The sequence below is a fragment of the Quercus robur genome, chromosome 2, assembly GCF_932294415.1.
Source record: "Quercus robur chromosome 2, dhQueRobu3.1, whole genome shotgun sequence".
Classification (NCBI taxonomy): Eukaryota; Viridiplantae; Streptophyta; class Magnoliopsida; order Fagales; family Fagaceae; genus Quercus; species Quercus robur.
The window spans coordinates 91170938-91188909 of record NC_065535.1 but is presented as its reverse complement, the minus strand read 5'-3'; the positions used below and the strand labels follow the sequence as shown (position 1 = coordinate 91188909).

Genomic DNA, 17972 nt, shown 5'->3' with positions numbered 1-17972 from the left:
CTAGAAAATAAGATAGTTTTGCAAAAAATGTCCTATAGAAAATGACGAGTTTTCCAGAAAATGTTAATACTGAACCAAACAAAGCGTTGTTGTAAAAATATTGTGGACGTACTACTTTTCGAACTTTAATCGTGCAAATTTTAATAAGTCAAGCTCTGAGTTTCCATGTGTCTGCTACGTATAATTCTTCTCTGTCATCACCTCCATTTCAGAATTTCTTGGCATTTATTCATTGTCATGTACTGTAGATTGTAGAAGTCTTGTGTGATAACTGATAGGTCTCTGTTTTCTCCGTTTAATTGGGGCCATTTATTCCTCTGGTCAGGTTGCGTGGTCTAAGGGCGGAGGCATGTTACATTTTGTTTTCCTTTTACTTAGTCCAAATATTTAATTGCTTAAGTGGCCCCACATTTGGGGCTTTCTCTAATTGGGGCCCTAACCCGTGGCCTAAGGTTTAGTGCCGCTTGACTTATATTGTATGTAAGAAATTGACATTTAAAATTATATTTTAAATAGATAAAATAAAATTTTAAGTTGCTAAAAATTAATACAAATAGCATCATCAATGTGAATGTTCTAAGTATTATTTAAAAATAGGTTTCATATTAAAGTTCAAAAAATTACTTTTAATATCAACTCTTAGATCAAAATTTTTAACTTTTAATAGTTTCACCTCTTTATCTTCTTAACTTTTTTTTCTCTCACAATTGCATGGTTATTGCACCTTCTTCCAAATCCGTCTAAAACCGAAAAAGGGGTTTACGAGGAAACACCTTGAAGCACATTGGCTTGACTACATGCTCAAGTAGGACTACCCAGATAGGAAAACTGTCCTCCAAGACTATGTTGTATAGACTCTAATAAGTCGTGCTACTTTAATTAGTCAAGCTCTGAGATTCCATATGTCTGCTACGTTTGATTCTTCTCCGTCATTACTAGGCCATTTTTCTTTGTCATGTACTGTAGAAAATTAGAAATCTCGTGTGATAGCTCCTCTTTTCTGTTTTCTCCGTTTACTTGGCACCATTTATTCCTAATCATGTTGTGTGAAAGTCTTGTGTGATTGACCTCTGCGTTTGTGTTTTTCTTTTTTCGTTACATTCATGGGATTGGAAATTGTTAGGACGTATGTGATTCAATGTTAGAAACATATGTCAATATTTTATGTAATTGGCTAATCCTTTGACAAAACGCACTCTACTAGTAATTGGGTAGATCTAGGATGTGTTTAATACTTCAAGGAACAAGGTTTCAAGTTCAAGTGTTAAAACCATGCAAGTCTATCCAAGAAACAAGAGAGAGTGCTGGATTTTAAAACTTGACAGCTAGCATCTATTGAGGTTTAAAAGCTGCTGAAACCCGATGCTCAACAGCTAGCTATCTATTGAGATTTATGAAAAACAGATTTTTCAGTTCTGTTTTGCAGCCAATTCGTGGGTATATGTTTGAGCTTTCTTTTCTCACAACCCTAAACATATATAAGGATTACATTAAGGGCCATCAAAGGTTGTGCAAGTGTGAAGCAAAGTTTTGTTTATGCAAATTGTGACCGGAGACAGAATTTGCCCTAGTTCATCTTTCTCTTGAAGAAGCTGCTGTGTTTGTACACCGTAGGGTTTTGTGACCAAGGAGTTTCTTGAATTTCATCGTGTGATGAACTGAAGAACTTTGCAGCCAACATCTTTCTCTAGTTGGTGATTAAGTCGCGTACTGGGATCCGCGCATTTATTGGTTAGTCACGTACTGGGAACCGGGCATGGAAAGGAGAGATTATCACTACAGAACAAGTCCAATTGGGTATTAGGGTAAGAGTTCAACTGTAGGTTGGTATAAGGTACTGAGATTCCTTTACTTGTAACCGCTTGTTGTGATAATAGTGAATTCTCGGGAGTGGTGACCTTAAAATCACCCGGTAGGATTTTTGCCGTATAGGTTTTCCCCATTTGAAAACAAATCACCTTGTCAATTTAATTTTTGCTGCATATTAATTTACTTAGTTGGTGATTTGTTTGTGCTACCACGCGTTTTGTATGTTAATCTGATTAATTAGTCAAATTGGCTAATTAATTGGTTAATCTATCACAAGGGGTTAATACATTCTTAGCTTATCAGAAATTTTGGGACGAGCGCATCTACACTCTATAGATAAGCCAAGTGAGATTGCCAATCAAGCAATGACCTCCATGAGTCCATAATCAATGGGCATTTCCTTTTATCTCAAGGAAAAAAAACCCCGCCTTCTTTTTCATAGGATTAATATCTATTGGTTGCGTGAGTAAAATTACATACTAAAATTAGAAAAATAGAAAATCTTCAAAGTGAGATTACTGTTTATTCCACGAGAATAAAAAAAAAAAAGAATAAGTTTAAGGACACAATTTGTTCTACAATTTGTTTAAGTTGTAGGTTTTTTTTGTAAGCGATGGAAAGTAAAAGTGGTATTAGTGGTAGCTCTAGGGTTTGTTTGGTTAGGAGATGAAAAAAAATGGAAGGATAGAAAATGGGAAGGGGCTGAAATAATAGAGTACGTATAAATTTAATCTCAAAGGTTTCTCTTAGTAATATGATTGTAAATTGGATGCAACAACTTCACTTAATCACCAAATCTTTAGTATGCATATAGGTCTCTAGTTGAGGCTTTAAGAGACCTTAAAAAATTCTAGATACACACACACACACACACACAAATACACTGCTATCTTGTATATGTAAAATGTACACTAGGGCTTGCTTATATACTCTACTCGAGATCCACAAAATCCTAGATCCAATGGCTGAGATGAAAAGCTGAAAAACCAATTTGCATGAATCTCAATTAGTCGAGATGTGTCTTTTGATCGGTTGAGATAGGTGACTCTTGAACTATTGAGTTGTAGTCGAGAACCTGTGTAGTAGCACTTCTGTTTGTGCATTCTTGAGTTATAATGAACTGACATCATCAATCCCATTGAATGTATGGAGCCTTGAAAATCTGCTATTTTTATTTATTTATCATCTAATTCCCTTTGTGGATCTTTGTCTCAAAACATGAAAATATTTGATGCTATTGAACACGTGAATTTATCTTGTAACCAAATTAATGTTCCAAGTATCATTGGCGCATTTGAAACCCTATGTGATCTTGATTTGTCAAAGAGCTTATTTCAAGGAAACATTCCACAATCTTTCAAACAATTAAAAGGATCGGATCAATTGGACCTCTCAAACAATAATCTCTCTGATGTTATTCCTAAATTTCTCGAGGCACTTCCATATCTCTAGTATTTGAATTTGTCCTTCAATAAAGCTATTAGGTGAGATTCCATCTAGTGGCTCTTTTGCCAACTTCACGGCTAAATCATTTTTAGATTATGAAACACTTTCTAGGAATCCAATTTTTGGAGTTCCACTTTATACAAGTCCGAGTGCTTCTCTAGAAATCTCTTCCTCTCTCTCTCTAGAAATCTCTTCCCCTTTCTTTCTCTTTGAAACTCTCTCACTAAAAATGAACTTCCAATTTTATTGAATAAAAAATTATATAATTACTTTACAACTCACAGCTTATATATATATATATATATATACATACAAGTCTAAAGCTAAGCAAAAAATATCTACCAAAGCTAAAGATCCCAAAACTAAGAGCATCCACAGCAGTGGAGCTAAAAATTTAGCTTTTTAGCTCCACCAAAAGTTACTTTATCTATTTTACCTACACACATGCTGCAGCAGTGGATCTATTTTAGCTTTCAACACAATAAAATAATATAAACATCACAATAAAATAGTATAACTACTACAATAAAATAATTCATCTCACTACAATAAAATAATTCATCTCACTACACACAATTATCACAGCCACACACTCCACCAGCAACAACCTTCATGTGACAACCACAGCCCACGGCAACAACCTTCATGTAACCACCACCAACACAGCCACAACCATAACCCAACACAGCCCACGGCAACCACAACCACAGCTACCAAACCACCACCAACATAGCCACCAAACCGCCATTCCAACCACAATCCACAATCACAACCAAACCCAACAAAAAAAAAAAAAATCAAACACCCAAAAACCCACAAACCCAGCAATCCAAAACCCATGAACCCAGAATTCCCGCTGTCGTCGATCATGGCGTCGTTTTACTGCCGCCTTGACCGAGCATAGAGCTTCGATGGGTCCGTGGCGCGCTTGAGTTCGATGAACGCGAGATGGATCAGCGGCGTGGGACGACAACTGGGCGACAACGATGAAGATCGATGATGAAGATCGGCGACGATGAAGATCCAAAATGATGAAGATTGGCGATGGCGAAGCAGAGAGTAGACGAGGGAGAGGAAAAAAAATGAGAAGGAAAGAGGAAGAAAGAAGAGAAGCCAGAGAGAGAGAGAGAAAAGAAAGAAAAAGGAAAAAATATTTTTTTAATAGAAGAGGAGAGAGAAATTTAATAAAATAATATTTTTTCCTTTTAGATGTTATGAACAGTGCACATCTATTTATAGATGTGCACTATAGCAATGGAGCTAAATTTTTTAGATTTAGCTCCACTGCTGCAGCAAGGTTTTTGTGTTTGTGAAGCTAAATTTTAGCATTATAGTATTATAGCTACACTGCTGCAAATGCTCTAACAAACTTAAAACAGAATCTAAAACAGGGTTCGGCGGGCTAAGCTTCCACGTGCAGAATATGTGAATTTTAAGTCTTTGTCTCACGTGTGGATCGTGTGAGAACTTTAGTTCTCTAACAGAAAACGGCATCGTTCTTCATATAGTAATTCTCTCTTAAGTAGAACGGCATCGTTTCAGCCTCCTGATTGCCTCTTGTCATATGTAAAACGCAGTCGTTCTTCTAAAGCTGTTCTCTTCTTTGCTTAAACATCTTTTCAAGCCTTTGCTCATCTTTATCTTCTTCAGTTTTAACACTCCCCCTCAAAACTTGATCTCCATGGTTCAAGTCTTGTAGCAAATACAATAACCAAGTGATCTCACATGTGGTGGTTGCCATTGCTCTATATTCTACCTCAGCAAAAGAGTGAAAAACAGTTCTTTGCTTCTTGGTTCTCCATGAAATAAGAGAGTTTCCCAAAAAATACACAATAACATGTCAAAGATTTCCTGATGTCTAGATGGCTAGCTCAGTATGCATCATAACCTATTAAAGTGGCATGTTGTAATTGATGGAAAATAAAAATGATGTTTGCGGTGGCTTCATATGAAATTGATTAACTACCGCTCGCAACTTATCATCTCGGTAAGTTGTGTCCATAGCAAAATATAATAATAATCAATTCTTGTGCATACACGGCCCAAACCAATACCCTATTGATGAATTTGTTTTGTTGTACACCACTGTCGCCACCAAGCACTAAAGTATAGAATATAAGAGGAGTGACGGATATTGTGGGTGGAACGAATCTACCCCAAGAAGGAATTATCCACTTTGGGTTCAGGTGTGACCCTCATGGATTTGTTCAATCCCATATCGGGGAGAGACGTCTCCCACTATTTCCTTATAAGCATTAAGCCTAAGGAAGGGTGTACCAATCATGTGTGGAAAAAATATGAATTGAATGAGAGAAATGATATTGAATTTATACAAAATAAAATAGAGAGAAGAAAAGTCAAAATATAAAAAAGAGAAAAGGATGAAGGAAGTGTAACGGTAAAGTAGAGAGTAGTGGAAAGATAAAGAGACAAATAGGGAGGGGAAATGTTGGAAGAAGTATAACATTAAATGTGGACTAATTGGGAGGAAAAGAGTTTTTTTTTTTTTTTAGAATAGGGAGAATAAAAGTTTAAAAAGAGAGAGAGAAAAAAAAAAAGGAGGTTGAAAAGAAGTGGATGATGTGGCTCAATAAAAACGTAATAACAATAAATGCTACGCTTCAGCTTATAAAAGCTTAAAAAGAGAAAAAAAAATGGTAGAAAATAAGTGGATGATGTGGCTCAATAAAAACGTAATAACAATAAATGTTACACCTTTAGCTTTTAGATATGTATAGATATATAGATTAATTAATTATAGATTATTGATAAAAGATTGTGAGAAATAAATAATTTTTTTAGAAGAATATGAGAAATAAATCTCATTGGTCATTGGGCATGCTTAGAGTACAATTACTCATTTTCACAATAATACTTAGATACACGATAATTTTTATAATCTTTATCACAAAATTTGACATGATAGAGTTATATTACTAATTAGACCACCAATATTTTCACAATGGCCCATTATACTTCACTTTTATCAGTACCCATCAAACTATGTCATCCCAACAGTTGTGAAAAATATTAAAAAAATTTCTCTCTAAACCTACTGATTTAGCCCACTTACCAATCATGATTATCCCTCGTCTTTTAATTAATTAATTAATTTTAAGAAGGCTGCAGTGTGACTATAGATTGAATGAATGAAACACATTGGTATTCTATACAATATGTTTGATCAAAAAGTTAATTCTAACTTCTTAATTACCTTTTTAGGTTATACGAGATGGTTATGTATACGTTGATATTACCTTGACATTGTTCTCAAGATAGTTGCATTCGCTCGAAGTGCAATTTGACCTCATAGAAATAATACTTTTGAAATATGCACAAGTTAACAACTAGAGAGTGAGAGATTCTAAAAGACTAAATTCTAAAGTAACTAAGTTAAACTAACTGCCTACTTGATTAAGTTAGATTGCATCATTACAATATCAAATAGGTCGAAGTAAATCATTTCGATTGAATTTAAAATAAAATAGATCATCTCAATTAAAGTTATATCATAGAAGTTCAGTCGATTAAAGAGCTATGCTAGTGTCACATAAAGTGGCACAATTTGTGCTACAACTCGCCCACGTGACGAGTTGTTCATGGTAAAGGGGTGTCCCCATATGGACCCATCATCACTCCGTACCACTCACAACTCACCACGTGGGTGAGTTGTGGCATAAGCATAATTCGTTATAATTTTTCTAATTTTATTAAAAGATAGGGTAGTTACAATTTTTCTTTAATGGAAAATTTACAATTTGAAACTATTGAGAAAATGGTAAAAGATTTTTTGGACTTGGAAATGTGTAGAACACTTATCAAAGTACTTGATCGGACAAAGAGAAAAACTAAGAAAACATAAATACAAATCAAACATAGAGAAAAACTAAGGATCATGTTCAAACTTATTTCAATTGGGTTTAACAAAAAATTTAAAGTTAAGGTGTTCAAATTTTTATTGTAGGGGTCAAAAAAATTATATATAAATTTTTTTTTTTTTGGGACTAGGTCAGGGGGTTCATTTGAAACCCTAGGTTGGTCTTAGAGCCGCCCTTGCATTTAGCTTCTTGGAAGGAAGTATCCCTCCAACTGTACATAATTGCCACAAGCTTGAATATTTATCTCTTTCAAGAAACAAGTATTTTGTTTAAACGGAATTGGTTTTTTTTTTTAAGAAATGCTTTTAAAAACTTATTATTAAAAAAAAAAATAATAATAATAATAGTATGAAATTTTTTTAATTAATTAATTAATAAATACCTTTTTAAAAAATGTTTTTTAAAAACATTTTATTAAAAAAAAGCACAATTGTAGTAAGAAATTTTAAAAAAAATAATTAATTAATAAACAGACCATTATTAAAAAAATAAGTTTTACTATAAAGTTGAAAATGATATTCTAATAGAATCTTAGGCTTGATTACCTTCCCACGTAGATCTATCCTTGTAGAAAAACAAAGGTTCACCGACACTGAAAACAACTGTTCTTTTTTGTCTCTTTCACAAAAACTTGGCCATTTATTTCTTGTCATGTATGGTACAAGTCTTGTCTAGTGTGAATTGATAGCTCTCTATTTCTCCATTTACTTGGCCCCATTCATTCCTTGATTGCAAACCACAATTTTTTTTTTTTTTTTCATTTACATTGGCGGGAGTGGAATTTTGGGACACGCAAATTCGTAATTGTCTCCTGTGCATGACTACTAAAAAAAAAAAAAAAAAAAAAAAAAAAACAGAAAATCTACCAAGTGAGATTGCCCTGTTATTTCACAGGGAAAAACTTAACAATAAATCCAATAAATCCAAAGGTAACTTATTTCATAATTAAAAAAAAAGGGTGAAAATTTTTGTATCTTCAAACTTAGAAGGTGTTTGGTACGTTTAAAAAACAATTTTTAGTATTTAAATATTGAAATACATATTTTTACCGCGCTTTTTAATTCACATGTACTATATTTGCCTAATATACAACTAAACTTTATAAGTTTCAAATTTACTATTCAAATTTCTCATCTTTTAAAAAATAAGGAGTTTATTATTATAATAAAAAAACTTGTCACAAAATTACAATATTATCTAACCAAAATTAAAATAAAGAGATGAGCCAATCCAAGGAAGCAGCAATAGATTAATCAACCAATATCCTTCATCAATAATAACCAGACCCACAAAAGTTGAGAACAATGCATCCATGCATACTTTGATCAGACTAGTAGCAGAACATGGCATTATTTAAGATAAAATAGAGGCAAGGGTTGCATCAAGTGACAGCTATTAAAACTCCAAAGCATCACGAAGGCAAATTGAAGAGTTTAAATGCATGCATGTATAATGTATTTGTGAAATGGGATATATGCACACGTCCATCCCCTGCCCTCCATGCACATGCTTCAACACCAAACATACACATGAAATGAAAGTGAAGTTAAGACTAAGCTAGAACAAACGAAATCTGCCTATGTATGTGTTAAGCAACATCACAGGGAGAACGTTCAAACATGTGTGTGTTAAGACTAAGCAAGAAGTATTGTATTTGTCACCTTCATACGGCGCTCTCTTAATGCAAGCAAGCCAGCCTCAGTACAAATTGCTTTGATATCAGCCCCAGAAAATTCATCTTTAGTCATCACAAACTCTTCTAAGTTGACATCATCTGCCAATGTCATTCTTGATGTGTGTATCTGAATTGCCAAAAACATGAACATATAAGCAATAAGATCTTTATAGTGAAAAAAAGAAAAGAAAAAGGAATTGTATTATCAGTCACTATGGTATTCCATTTCTACACATTCTGTACCAAAATACCTGGAAAATACGCCTCCTTGTTTTTATGTCTAGCAGAGGGAATTCAATCTTCCTGTCAATTCTACCAGGACGATGCAAGGCAGGATCAAGACTTTTGATTCTATTTGTAGCAAGAATCACTTTGACATCTCCTCTTGAATGAAAACCATCTAACTGGTTCAGCAATTCCAACATTGTCCTCTGGATTTCACGTTCACCACCTGAATGTGCATCATACCTGTGTGACAACATAGTTCAATCATACATGTTATCTAAAGCACAGGTTGCAGGCAAGAAATATGACAGTGCTGTATTAACTTGAGTACCTTTTTGTGCCAACTGCATCAATCTCATCAATAATGACAATTGATGGTGAAAGATCATCTGCAACTCGAAAGAGTTCCCTGACTAATTTAGGCCCATCACCAAGTATTTCTGGATTAATTCACTTCCGACCACGCGCAAGAAAGTAGCTGACGTTGAGTTTGCCACTGCCTGAAGTAAAACATAAGCATAATCACAGTTCCCAACAAATATCTAAAATAAATTGACATCAGAGAAATGGTGTCTGAATTCCATGCAGCCTGTAAAGCATGCATGTAATATGTGTTGAATGTATACCATAAAGGTTCCATAAGCATAAATGCAGTATATGCTTCTGTTAACATACTACAAACACTAAATCTCTATACCAGTTTCAAAGCAAGAGCCCAAATGACTCTATCCAACTTGCAGGTGGCTATATTCATGATATAGGAAAGGAGTGTGCCAAACCTTCTAAAGCTCAGCTTTTCTTGCAAGGGGATTCCAAAGTCAAATATACAATTTAAATTTTAACAGATCATTAATATATAAATAATTGGGTGTTTTAAATAGACACTAATGTGAGGACGGCATTCAGGAAGAAGAAGTGGACTTCAACTCAAAGTTCATGGTACAGCCTCCAACAAACTCTAAAAATCTATAAGATTATGATGCAACCTAAGAAGAAGAAAAGAAAAAAGAGGTTGCAGTAGGCATGAGGTAACTTTCAATACTAGTATCCTAATACATAAAATTATGGAAAGTTAAACTCCTGTTGTGCAATTAACAATGACGTGCATGCTTAGTTTAACCTGAACAAATTGACTAGAATGTAGTAACAGCCATTATTTGGTCAGTGATAAACTAACAATCAATAAAGAACAAAACACAAAAACAACCAAAAGCATAAAATATATAACAATTATGCACCTTGGCAAGCAAGGTTTTTCCTGTGCCAAGCTCCCCATAGAGTATGACTCCTTTGGGGGTTTTAATACCAATGTCTTCATACAGTTTAGGATGAGTAAGAGGAAGCTCCACTGCTTCTTTAATTTCTTGAATCTGGGCATCTAACCCACCTATGTCAGCATATGACTCCAGTGGGGCCTTCTCAACTTTCATCACGGACACCATGGGATCAACCTCATCTTGAAGGAGCCCAACCACAGAAAAGAGAAAGGACCTGCATAGACCATACACCATGCAAAATACGATTCAGAATTTGAACACCATACACTAATAAAATATTGGGATGACAAAATACAAATAAAATTTCAAGCTAAGACATAATTGATACAATAGTAGTTAAACCTATATTACTCTTTATCATCATTTGAGTGTCTTTTATTTTTTTAGGACTGGTTAACATTTATGATCACAATAAAAGTCTAAGATTATATGTTTTAGGTATATTGCTTAACATTTCGTTTACAATGATATCACACGTTAGGGTGTAGCCTAGTGGTGGGAGGCTTGGAATGAGCCATAGACCCAAACATCTTGAGTTTGAATCCCCACTAGAAGTTCCCCAACATTACTTGATACACAATTCTAGCAGGTGAGGTATCTGGTATTTACTCCTCAAACAAAAATTTTATATTTTTTTCTAATGTACCTTTTGCCAGGGCACTTTCACCAAAACCATAATAACCAATCACATATTTTTTGATCCTTAAATGCTTAGCCAAATGCAATCCTTAGATCCCAGATATTAACTTCCAAAACTCATTTGAAACATTGGGTTCGATACTGGGAAACCCAAAAATTGCATAATTACAGTGTTGAATCACAACAACAAACAAATCCTTAGTCTTAAAATTTTGGGGTCAACTATGGGTCCTTGATAGATCAATTGGGGTCCACCATATATATTCTTTTCTTCCATTCTACTCAATCTAAAGTCATACTTTTCGCTATTTCCTTAATTGACATGTCCTTTTTTTTTTTTTTTTTTAATTTGATAGTAACAATGGGCGAGAGGGGATTCAAACTCTAAAAATCATGGACACATCAAGAGGTATCAACCAATTGAGCTACAAATGTAATTTTATTACTTCTATTGATCTGATTTTTGGTCTTCTTCTACCTTTTTTCAATCCATCAATTCTAATCAACTCACTCTTACTTATTGGTGCATTGGTCACTCCCTTCTAAGCATGAAAGACTCTCCCCCTAAACATGTGCATCTCCCCCTCAATGTCAAGTCATAGTCCCAAAAATATCTCCCCCCTCTTGTCACGAATGACAAAGGGATCAAGAATCATCCTCTAGATTAGTAGGGTGGTCAATGTCAAGCTTCCTCGCCACTCTATCAAACCACGCATCCAAGTGCCTCAAGCAGTAATAAATGCGAGCCTGATCAAAATCCATCCTGGCCTCCATCCTCAAAATTATCTCATACAACTGGTGGTACTGGTCAAGAAGGCCCTTGTGCAAAGGAGCAGTAAGTGCAGGTGGTACATCATCATCATCATCCTAAGCCTCATATTGGTCTATCTCATCATCAGTGTTCTCAACCTCTTGTTGAGCATGAGCCCAATATGTCTCATTCAAACCAATAAATATTTGTTTGGAGCCCAATATGTGCTTTTTGCAGTACATTGTGCAAAATAAGGCCAAATAGTGCAACATGAGCAATCAGGTCCAAGAAATCCTAAATCTCCATGTACATTCAAGCCCAACCCTAGTGTGTCATGCACAACAAAGTCAATGATGAAGTTAAATACGAGTGTGCAAGGCATGTGCCCGAAGAGGTATCATGTGTCAAGAATTATAACATGATGAAAACGAGCAAGAAGAGAAGGAAAGATTTAAGTCTCATCAAGTAGTTAGTTAGTCAGTTAGGTAGAGCAATTGATTATATGGTTAAAAGGCAGTTCAAGCTAATCTTAAGCTTACTTTAATTAGACATGGCAAAACGGGTCAGAATTTTCTGACCCGACTCGAAAAATACCCGACCCGAACCCGATTTTTTTTTACCCGAAGCAAAAACGGGTTGACCCGTGACCCGACCCGTGTTTTGTGCAGGTCAACCCGACCCGACCCGAACCCGAACCATTTTTTTAAAACTTTTTTTTTTGGGTAAAAAAAAATAGTGAAATTAAGACAATATTGGTTTAATTGTTTATTGTGAGTTTTAAGGAAACAATTGATACATTTACATAACTGCATGCAAATTAATTGAAAAATAAATGATTGAGCATTCTGTAATGAGTAAAGATTTTTAGATATCAAATAGCAAAGTACATGCCAAGATAATCTGGTTACAGTAAAGTTAAAAACAGATTTAAAATTGTAGATATGTGTGAGACACATTCACGAGTGTGAAAATAGTAAAGCCAAAGTATCAAATTAGCATAAATTATGAATGCTTAGATCTATTTTTTAACAATTTATGTTCAAAATAAACGGCTTTTCAAAATAAATTATGATATTTCCTAAAGTGTGTGCTGCTTTACAATGATATGATCTTCATAAAAGAGACTAGGTATAAATAAGTAAGCAATCAAACTTTAATGTATGTCTCAAATTGAAATAGAGTGTCACCACAATTGATAATACATTATAAAATTAATTTTTAAAATTGTAACTTTCTTATATGTTTTTATTCTTTATCAAATGAGTTATCCAATAAGTCATTTGTAATTTTTTTTTTTTGGAATGTTGATATTGTGTAAAAATAAAACTTGTATATTTGTTTTACTTATCTTTGTGTTGTTTTGTTTTAGATAGCAATGTTAGGATTTGTATAATTTTAAAATTATTGAATAAATATTAATAAGTTTAACTGAGTTTATTCTTGATATAAGTAGTGAATGCAAAATAATGCATTTTACATCAAGTAATATGTTGCATAACTATCCAAATGGCAAATACATATTGTTTTCTTTATAAAAAAAATAAAAAATAAAAAATTTCATGTGAAAAATACGGGTCAACCCGACCCGACCCGCAACCCGATTTCAACCCGCTTAAAATGACCCGTTTGACCCGTGACCCGATTGACCCGACCCGAACCCGACCCGACCCGCCCGTTTTGCCATGTCTAACTTTAATTAAGGCCTTATAAAGAGCTTGGGTATAAATGGAACCGTGTAACAGTAATTACTCATTATGTGAATGATAAGTAAATTCTCTCTACTCTCTTGAAGGCCATGGCTACGTCAAATTAGCCACCATTCATAACCTTTGGCTTAGCCTTGTAACTCAATTAGTACCTCTTGGTATTTCCAACGGAAAGGTCTAGGGTTCAAAAATCTCCCCTATCAAATTGGCAACCATTCCCTCAGCATCCAAATGCAATTCCCACTCAATCCTGCAAACCAAACCAAACCACCCCACCCCTAAAAACACAATTTCATAGTTCTTTCAAAAATCAATTCTTTTAAACTTTCTAGAGATTCAGATTAGAATTCCGTCGATTCCACATTCTAAAAACTCTAGGGTTTGCAATTCTAAACATCAGCAATCACCACAGAAACACAATATTAAACAAATTAAACCAAAAACTAAAATCCTAAAACACAGTAAAAAGAAGAAGAAGAAAAAAACCTTATTGTGCATAAGAATATCATAGCCAGGATCGAGCTAATCCTTATCGACAAACGAAAGAATCCTAACGTAGTACTCAGGCCCCACCGACAAACTCATGATGGCATGGTTCTCATCGATGAGCTCTTCGACATTTCAGATGCTCATGGGGGACCCACGGAGATCGTCGACCTTAGATCGGTCCTCCTCGTTCTTCTCTTCCTGGGGTTTGAGTCTCTTTTGTTTGGCCACAAACTCTTCCTCCATTAGAAGATAGTCTTGGATGCGCTCGAGTTTCAAGAGACGGAGCTTGCACTTGCTGAGGGGCGTTACAGTCGGGAGACGACTTGCGGCTTCTGGGCCCTTTTGCTTCTGCCGCTTGCGGCCCATGCGAGATGGAGGAGCTGTTGGCTCATATTTCTTCTCCTTCTTGTTTGCGTCGTCAGATTTGCGTTCTCCGCCTGGGCGATTTAGCCTGCCTGATGGGGCTTGACCCATTTTGCAGTTGGTGGTGACAGAGAGAGAGAGAGAGGGGTGTGTGTTTTGTTATGTGTGGGGTTTGGTTTTGATCGATTTTGAGGGAGTTGGGTGGGTCTTACTGTATGAATATGAAATATTGGCATACTTGCTGATGATTGTTGTAGGTTGCCCTATAATTCTTCTTTGAGAAAATGAGTCAGTGCTTTTGGGTGCTTTCATTCTTGGTGAAGTTGCTGCTAAGAAGTTTTCAAGTCTGAATAAGGCCATGAAGGCAATGAATTCAGCTGGTCAGGTACATAATTTTTTTTTTCCTTAACTCAGTCCTATTTCTTTATATTTAAGATGAGGTGAAAAAGGTGTTTGAACTGAGCTAGGGTCTTGAATGTAGTTCTAGGGTAAAACCTTCCACATGGTAATTGGTATGCTATGCCACATAGCTGGCATCGTCATTGTTTGGTACTTTGGTCTTTATTTAAAAGCAGGACTTCAGTTAGTTTTGATATCTCAAACTTGCACAAGTAGCATGGTATCATTTTAGATATTATGTATACAATGATTTGTTTCGTGAGACTCCATATGAGACCTAGGCTGATATTTTGTTCGAGATTGACTTGGATGGAACTCACTTCCTTTTTTCTTTGTGGGTTTCAAGGATCCCCATCCATAGGTCTAAGATCCACATCTACGAATTGAGGATTGTTGACCCTTTTTTTAATTTTAATTTTCATGGATTTGCTTCTGTTTCCTGCGCGGTTGGTATCAAGACCATTAATAATACATGGTTTTCACAATTGTATCTTGGTTTTTCCATAAAGGATAAGTGTGGAGTCAATAAGTTTTGTAATAATTTTCCAAACATTATGTAGACTGCCTGTATCACTACCCAATTTTAGATTACTAGCAGTGCTAAGGGTAAGCAAAGAGAGCCCAACAACTTAGGCTAACCCTTTTCCCATGAGAAAGAAATAATGAAATATGAATGGTGAATTGCCACCTCTGCCCAAATATTCTGAGCTAGCATTGTATCCGCTCGAAGTGGAATCTGTTATTAATATTTCATTCGTACCGTACGTGTTTGAATATTGCAAGTCATTCATCCATCTAAAGACCCAAAGGTGAAGTAGTTCCATGATGCCAAATACCGTATTTTCCGGGAGCTATTTGAGCAGCAGCTATCTCATCGCTCTATAATGGCTCAAGCCTTGGCTTAGTTAATGTGATACTTGGCCATGATGTCATCTGGATGCTTTGATTAACTGATTGCATTGTGACACACTGCTTTTGTTTTTTCTTTTGGAAAGAAATGGATGCACAGTTTGAAGGTTAGATTGTGAAGCTTGCATATTCAAATAGAAGAAATTCAATAGGATCACTGTATAGCCTTGATTTTCAGCATCGCTTTGGAGAAAAATATCACGAAGACAGTGGAAGATATAAGTCGAGCAATGATAAGGGCATTAAAATACCATTAAAAAAATCATGTATTGTGGCTCATGTGGCTTGAAACATGTCTTTACATCTATGAATTAAGATTTTTTTTTTCTTCGAGGAACATCTATGAAAATGATGACCCCTGCTTAGTTCCATTAGTGCATTTTGCCAATTGAGCTTCCAGTACAAATTAGTAGGAATTCCTGAAAGGTCGTTCAAGGAATTCAATCATTATATAAATCTTAGTTGTAATCTCATATTACCACCATTTTAGGGTAATCACTGTAAATGTATATTATGTTATGGGTTTTAGGCCCAGCTAATTTACTTATAGCACACTTGTACTTGTACTTGTACTATACTTTACTTGTACTGCACACATAGGCTTACTTGTACTACACACATATGCCTCCTATATAAAGACACTCATGTATATTCTTTGATTATGAAATACAATACAATCATTCAGTATTTCTAACATCGTATCAGAGCCACTGCTTTGACCTTTTCTTAACAGTCTTGTCTTCATTGGTGTTACTTCACTCTCTCCGCCATCACAACAGTCACCGTAGCCTCTCACCGTTGAACCTCCGACGTCTTCCAGCCGTTGTCTTTGGGTTCTGGACCTGCAGCTGCTGTCGTTGAGGAGTCCAACACTGCATAGATCACTACACGTGTCATCCCGCCGCGAATATTGCTCCGATCACATTTCTGGAGGTATCACTGAGATCGTCTTGAACCGATCTACCCGCTAGTGAAAGCCTTGCAGTCATCGGAGACCGAACGCTCCTTCACGCACCGCTAGAAGTTTTTGCGTCAGTGACCCACGCGCCACACGCGCCATCCTCAGTTCAAGCTGACATCACCCGTGATGTCATCTACGCCATGTCAGCCTTAGTTACGTCAGCATCTAGTCATCTGCTGACGTCAGCGCCACGTCATTTGCTGACCGTTGATAGTTGACTTTGACCGGTTGTTGACTTTTACTGTTGACTTTTCTCCAGGGTTGACTTTTGCAGTCCAGGTTCTCCTTACTCAGTTTTTCGAGTAGATTTCATTTTTCTAGTATGTTTTTGCATATTGTGTCTCTAAATAGATAAAAATGTTGTTTTTCTTCCTCATCCCATCAATACTATATTGGAGGGGAACAAGAATTACTTATCTTGGTCTCAAGTTATGCGCAGTTTTCTTAAGGGTCGCATGCTCTGGCATTACTGTATTGGTGCAGTCACCATTCCTGTCAAGGGAGCAAGTGAAGAAGATGCTGTCTTCCATGGTCACATGATTGAATGGGATAGTCACAACCACATGATCCTCACATGGATTCGGAACACTTCTATTCCCTCAATCTCCAATCTGTTGGGCAGCTTTGATGATGCAAAATCAGCATGGGATATGTTGGCCAAAGGTACTCCACTACTCACAGATCCATGAAATATCAGTTTGTGGTTGAATTGCATCAACTCAGGTAAGAACTAGAGTAATCCATCAATGACTACTACAATCAGCTTCACTTCATTTGGGACCAAATTGACCTTTCTGATCCAACTTGGGCATGCTCAGCAATATGCTTCCATTAGAGATGAATTTCGCCTCTATGAATTCTTGATGTCACTTCACATGGACTTTGAGCCCATTCGAGGTCAGCTCCTAAATCGCAGTCCTGCTCCCTCTCTTGATATTACTGTGAATGAGTTGGTTAGAGAAGAAGCTCGTCTTGCAACCCTTCAAGCTTAGAATAAGCTCAATATTTTGGTTATTACTCCTTCTGCTCCACTCATAGAGCAACCTCAACAATTAGGTGATTCCCCTGGCTCTAGTAATCATCACAAGCAGACCAACAAAAAGTTCTGTAATTATTGCAAGCGTCTTGGCCACACCATTGAGACTTGTTACCGTCGCAACAAATCTACTGCTGCTGTTGCTAATACTGAGCCTACTCCGCCAATGGCTTCCATTTCAGCTGAGTCCCAATCTTCTGGATCCATTATCAACCTCTCCCCCACTGAACTACAGGAGATCATAGCTCAGGCTATTCGTATGGCTAGAAATGCATTTCTTTCCACTGCTCTCTCAGTTCTACCCGATAAGTCTCAAACTTGGTTTTTTGATTCTGCCTATTACAATCACATGACACCTCACTCGTCCTTATTCTCCAAACTTGACCCTACACCACATCCTCTAAATATT

General features: G+C 36.0%; 2 protein-coding genes across 2 annotated transcripts in view; both read left to right on the top strand.

Moving 5' to 3' along the window:
* Positions 1-14563, top strand: part of LOC126715774 (uncharacterized) — a 73652-nt gene extending 59089 nt beyond the window's left edge. The window contains exon 14 of the mRNA XM_050416561.1: positions 14516-14563. Within this exon, the coding sequence (XP_050272518.1) occupies positions 14516-14538 (23 nt within the window). The 3' untranslated portion in view covers positions 14539-14563. The remainder of the gene's footprint in view (positions 1-14515) is intronic.
* Positions 1-17972, top strand: part of LOC126715773 (LRR receptor-like serine/threonine-protein kinase EFR) — a 138896-nt gene that overhangs the window by 21849 nt on the left and 99075 nt on the right. The gene's annotated exons all lie outside the window — the stretch shown is intronic.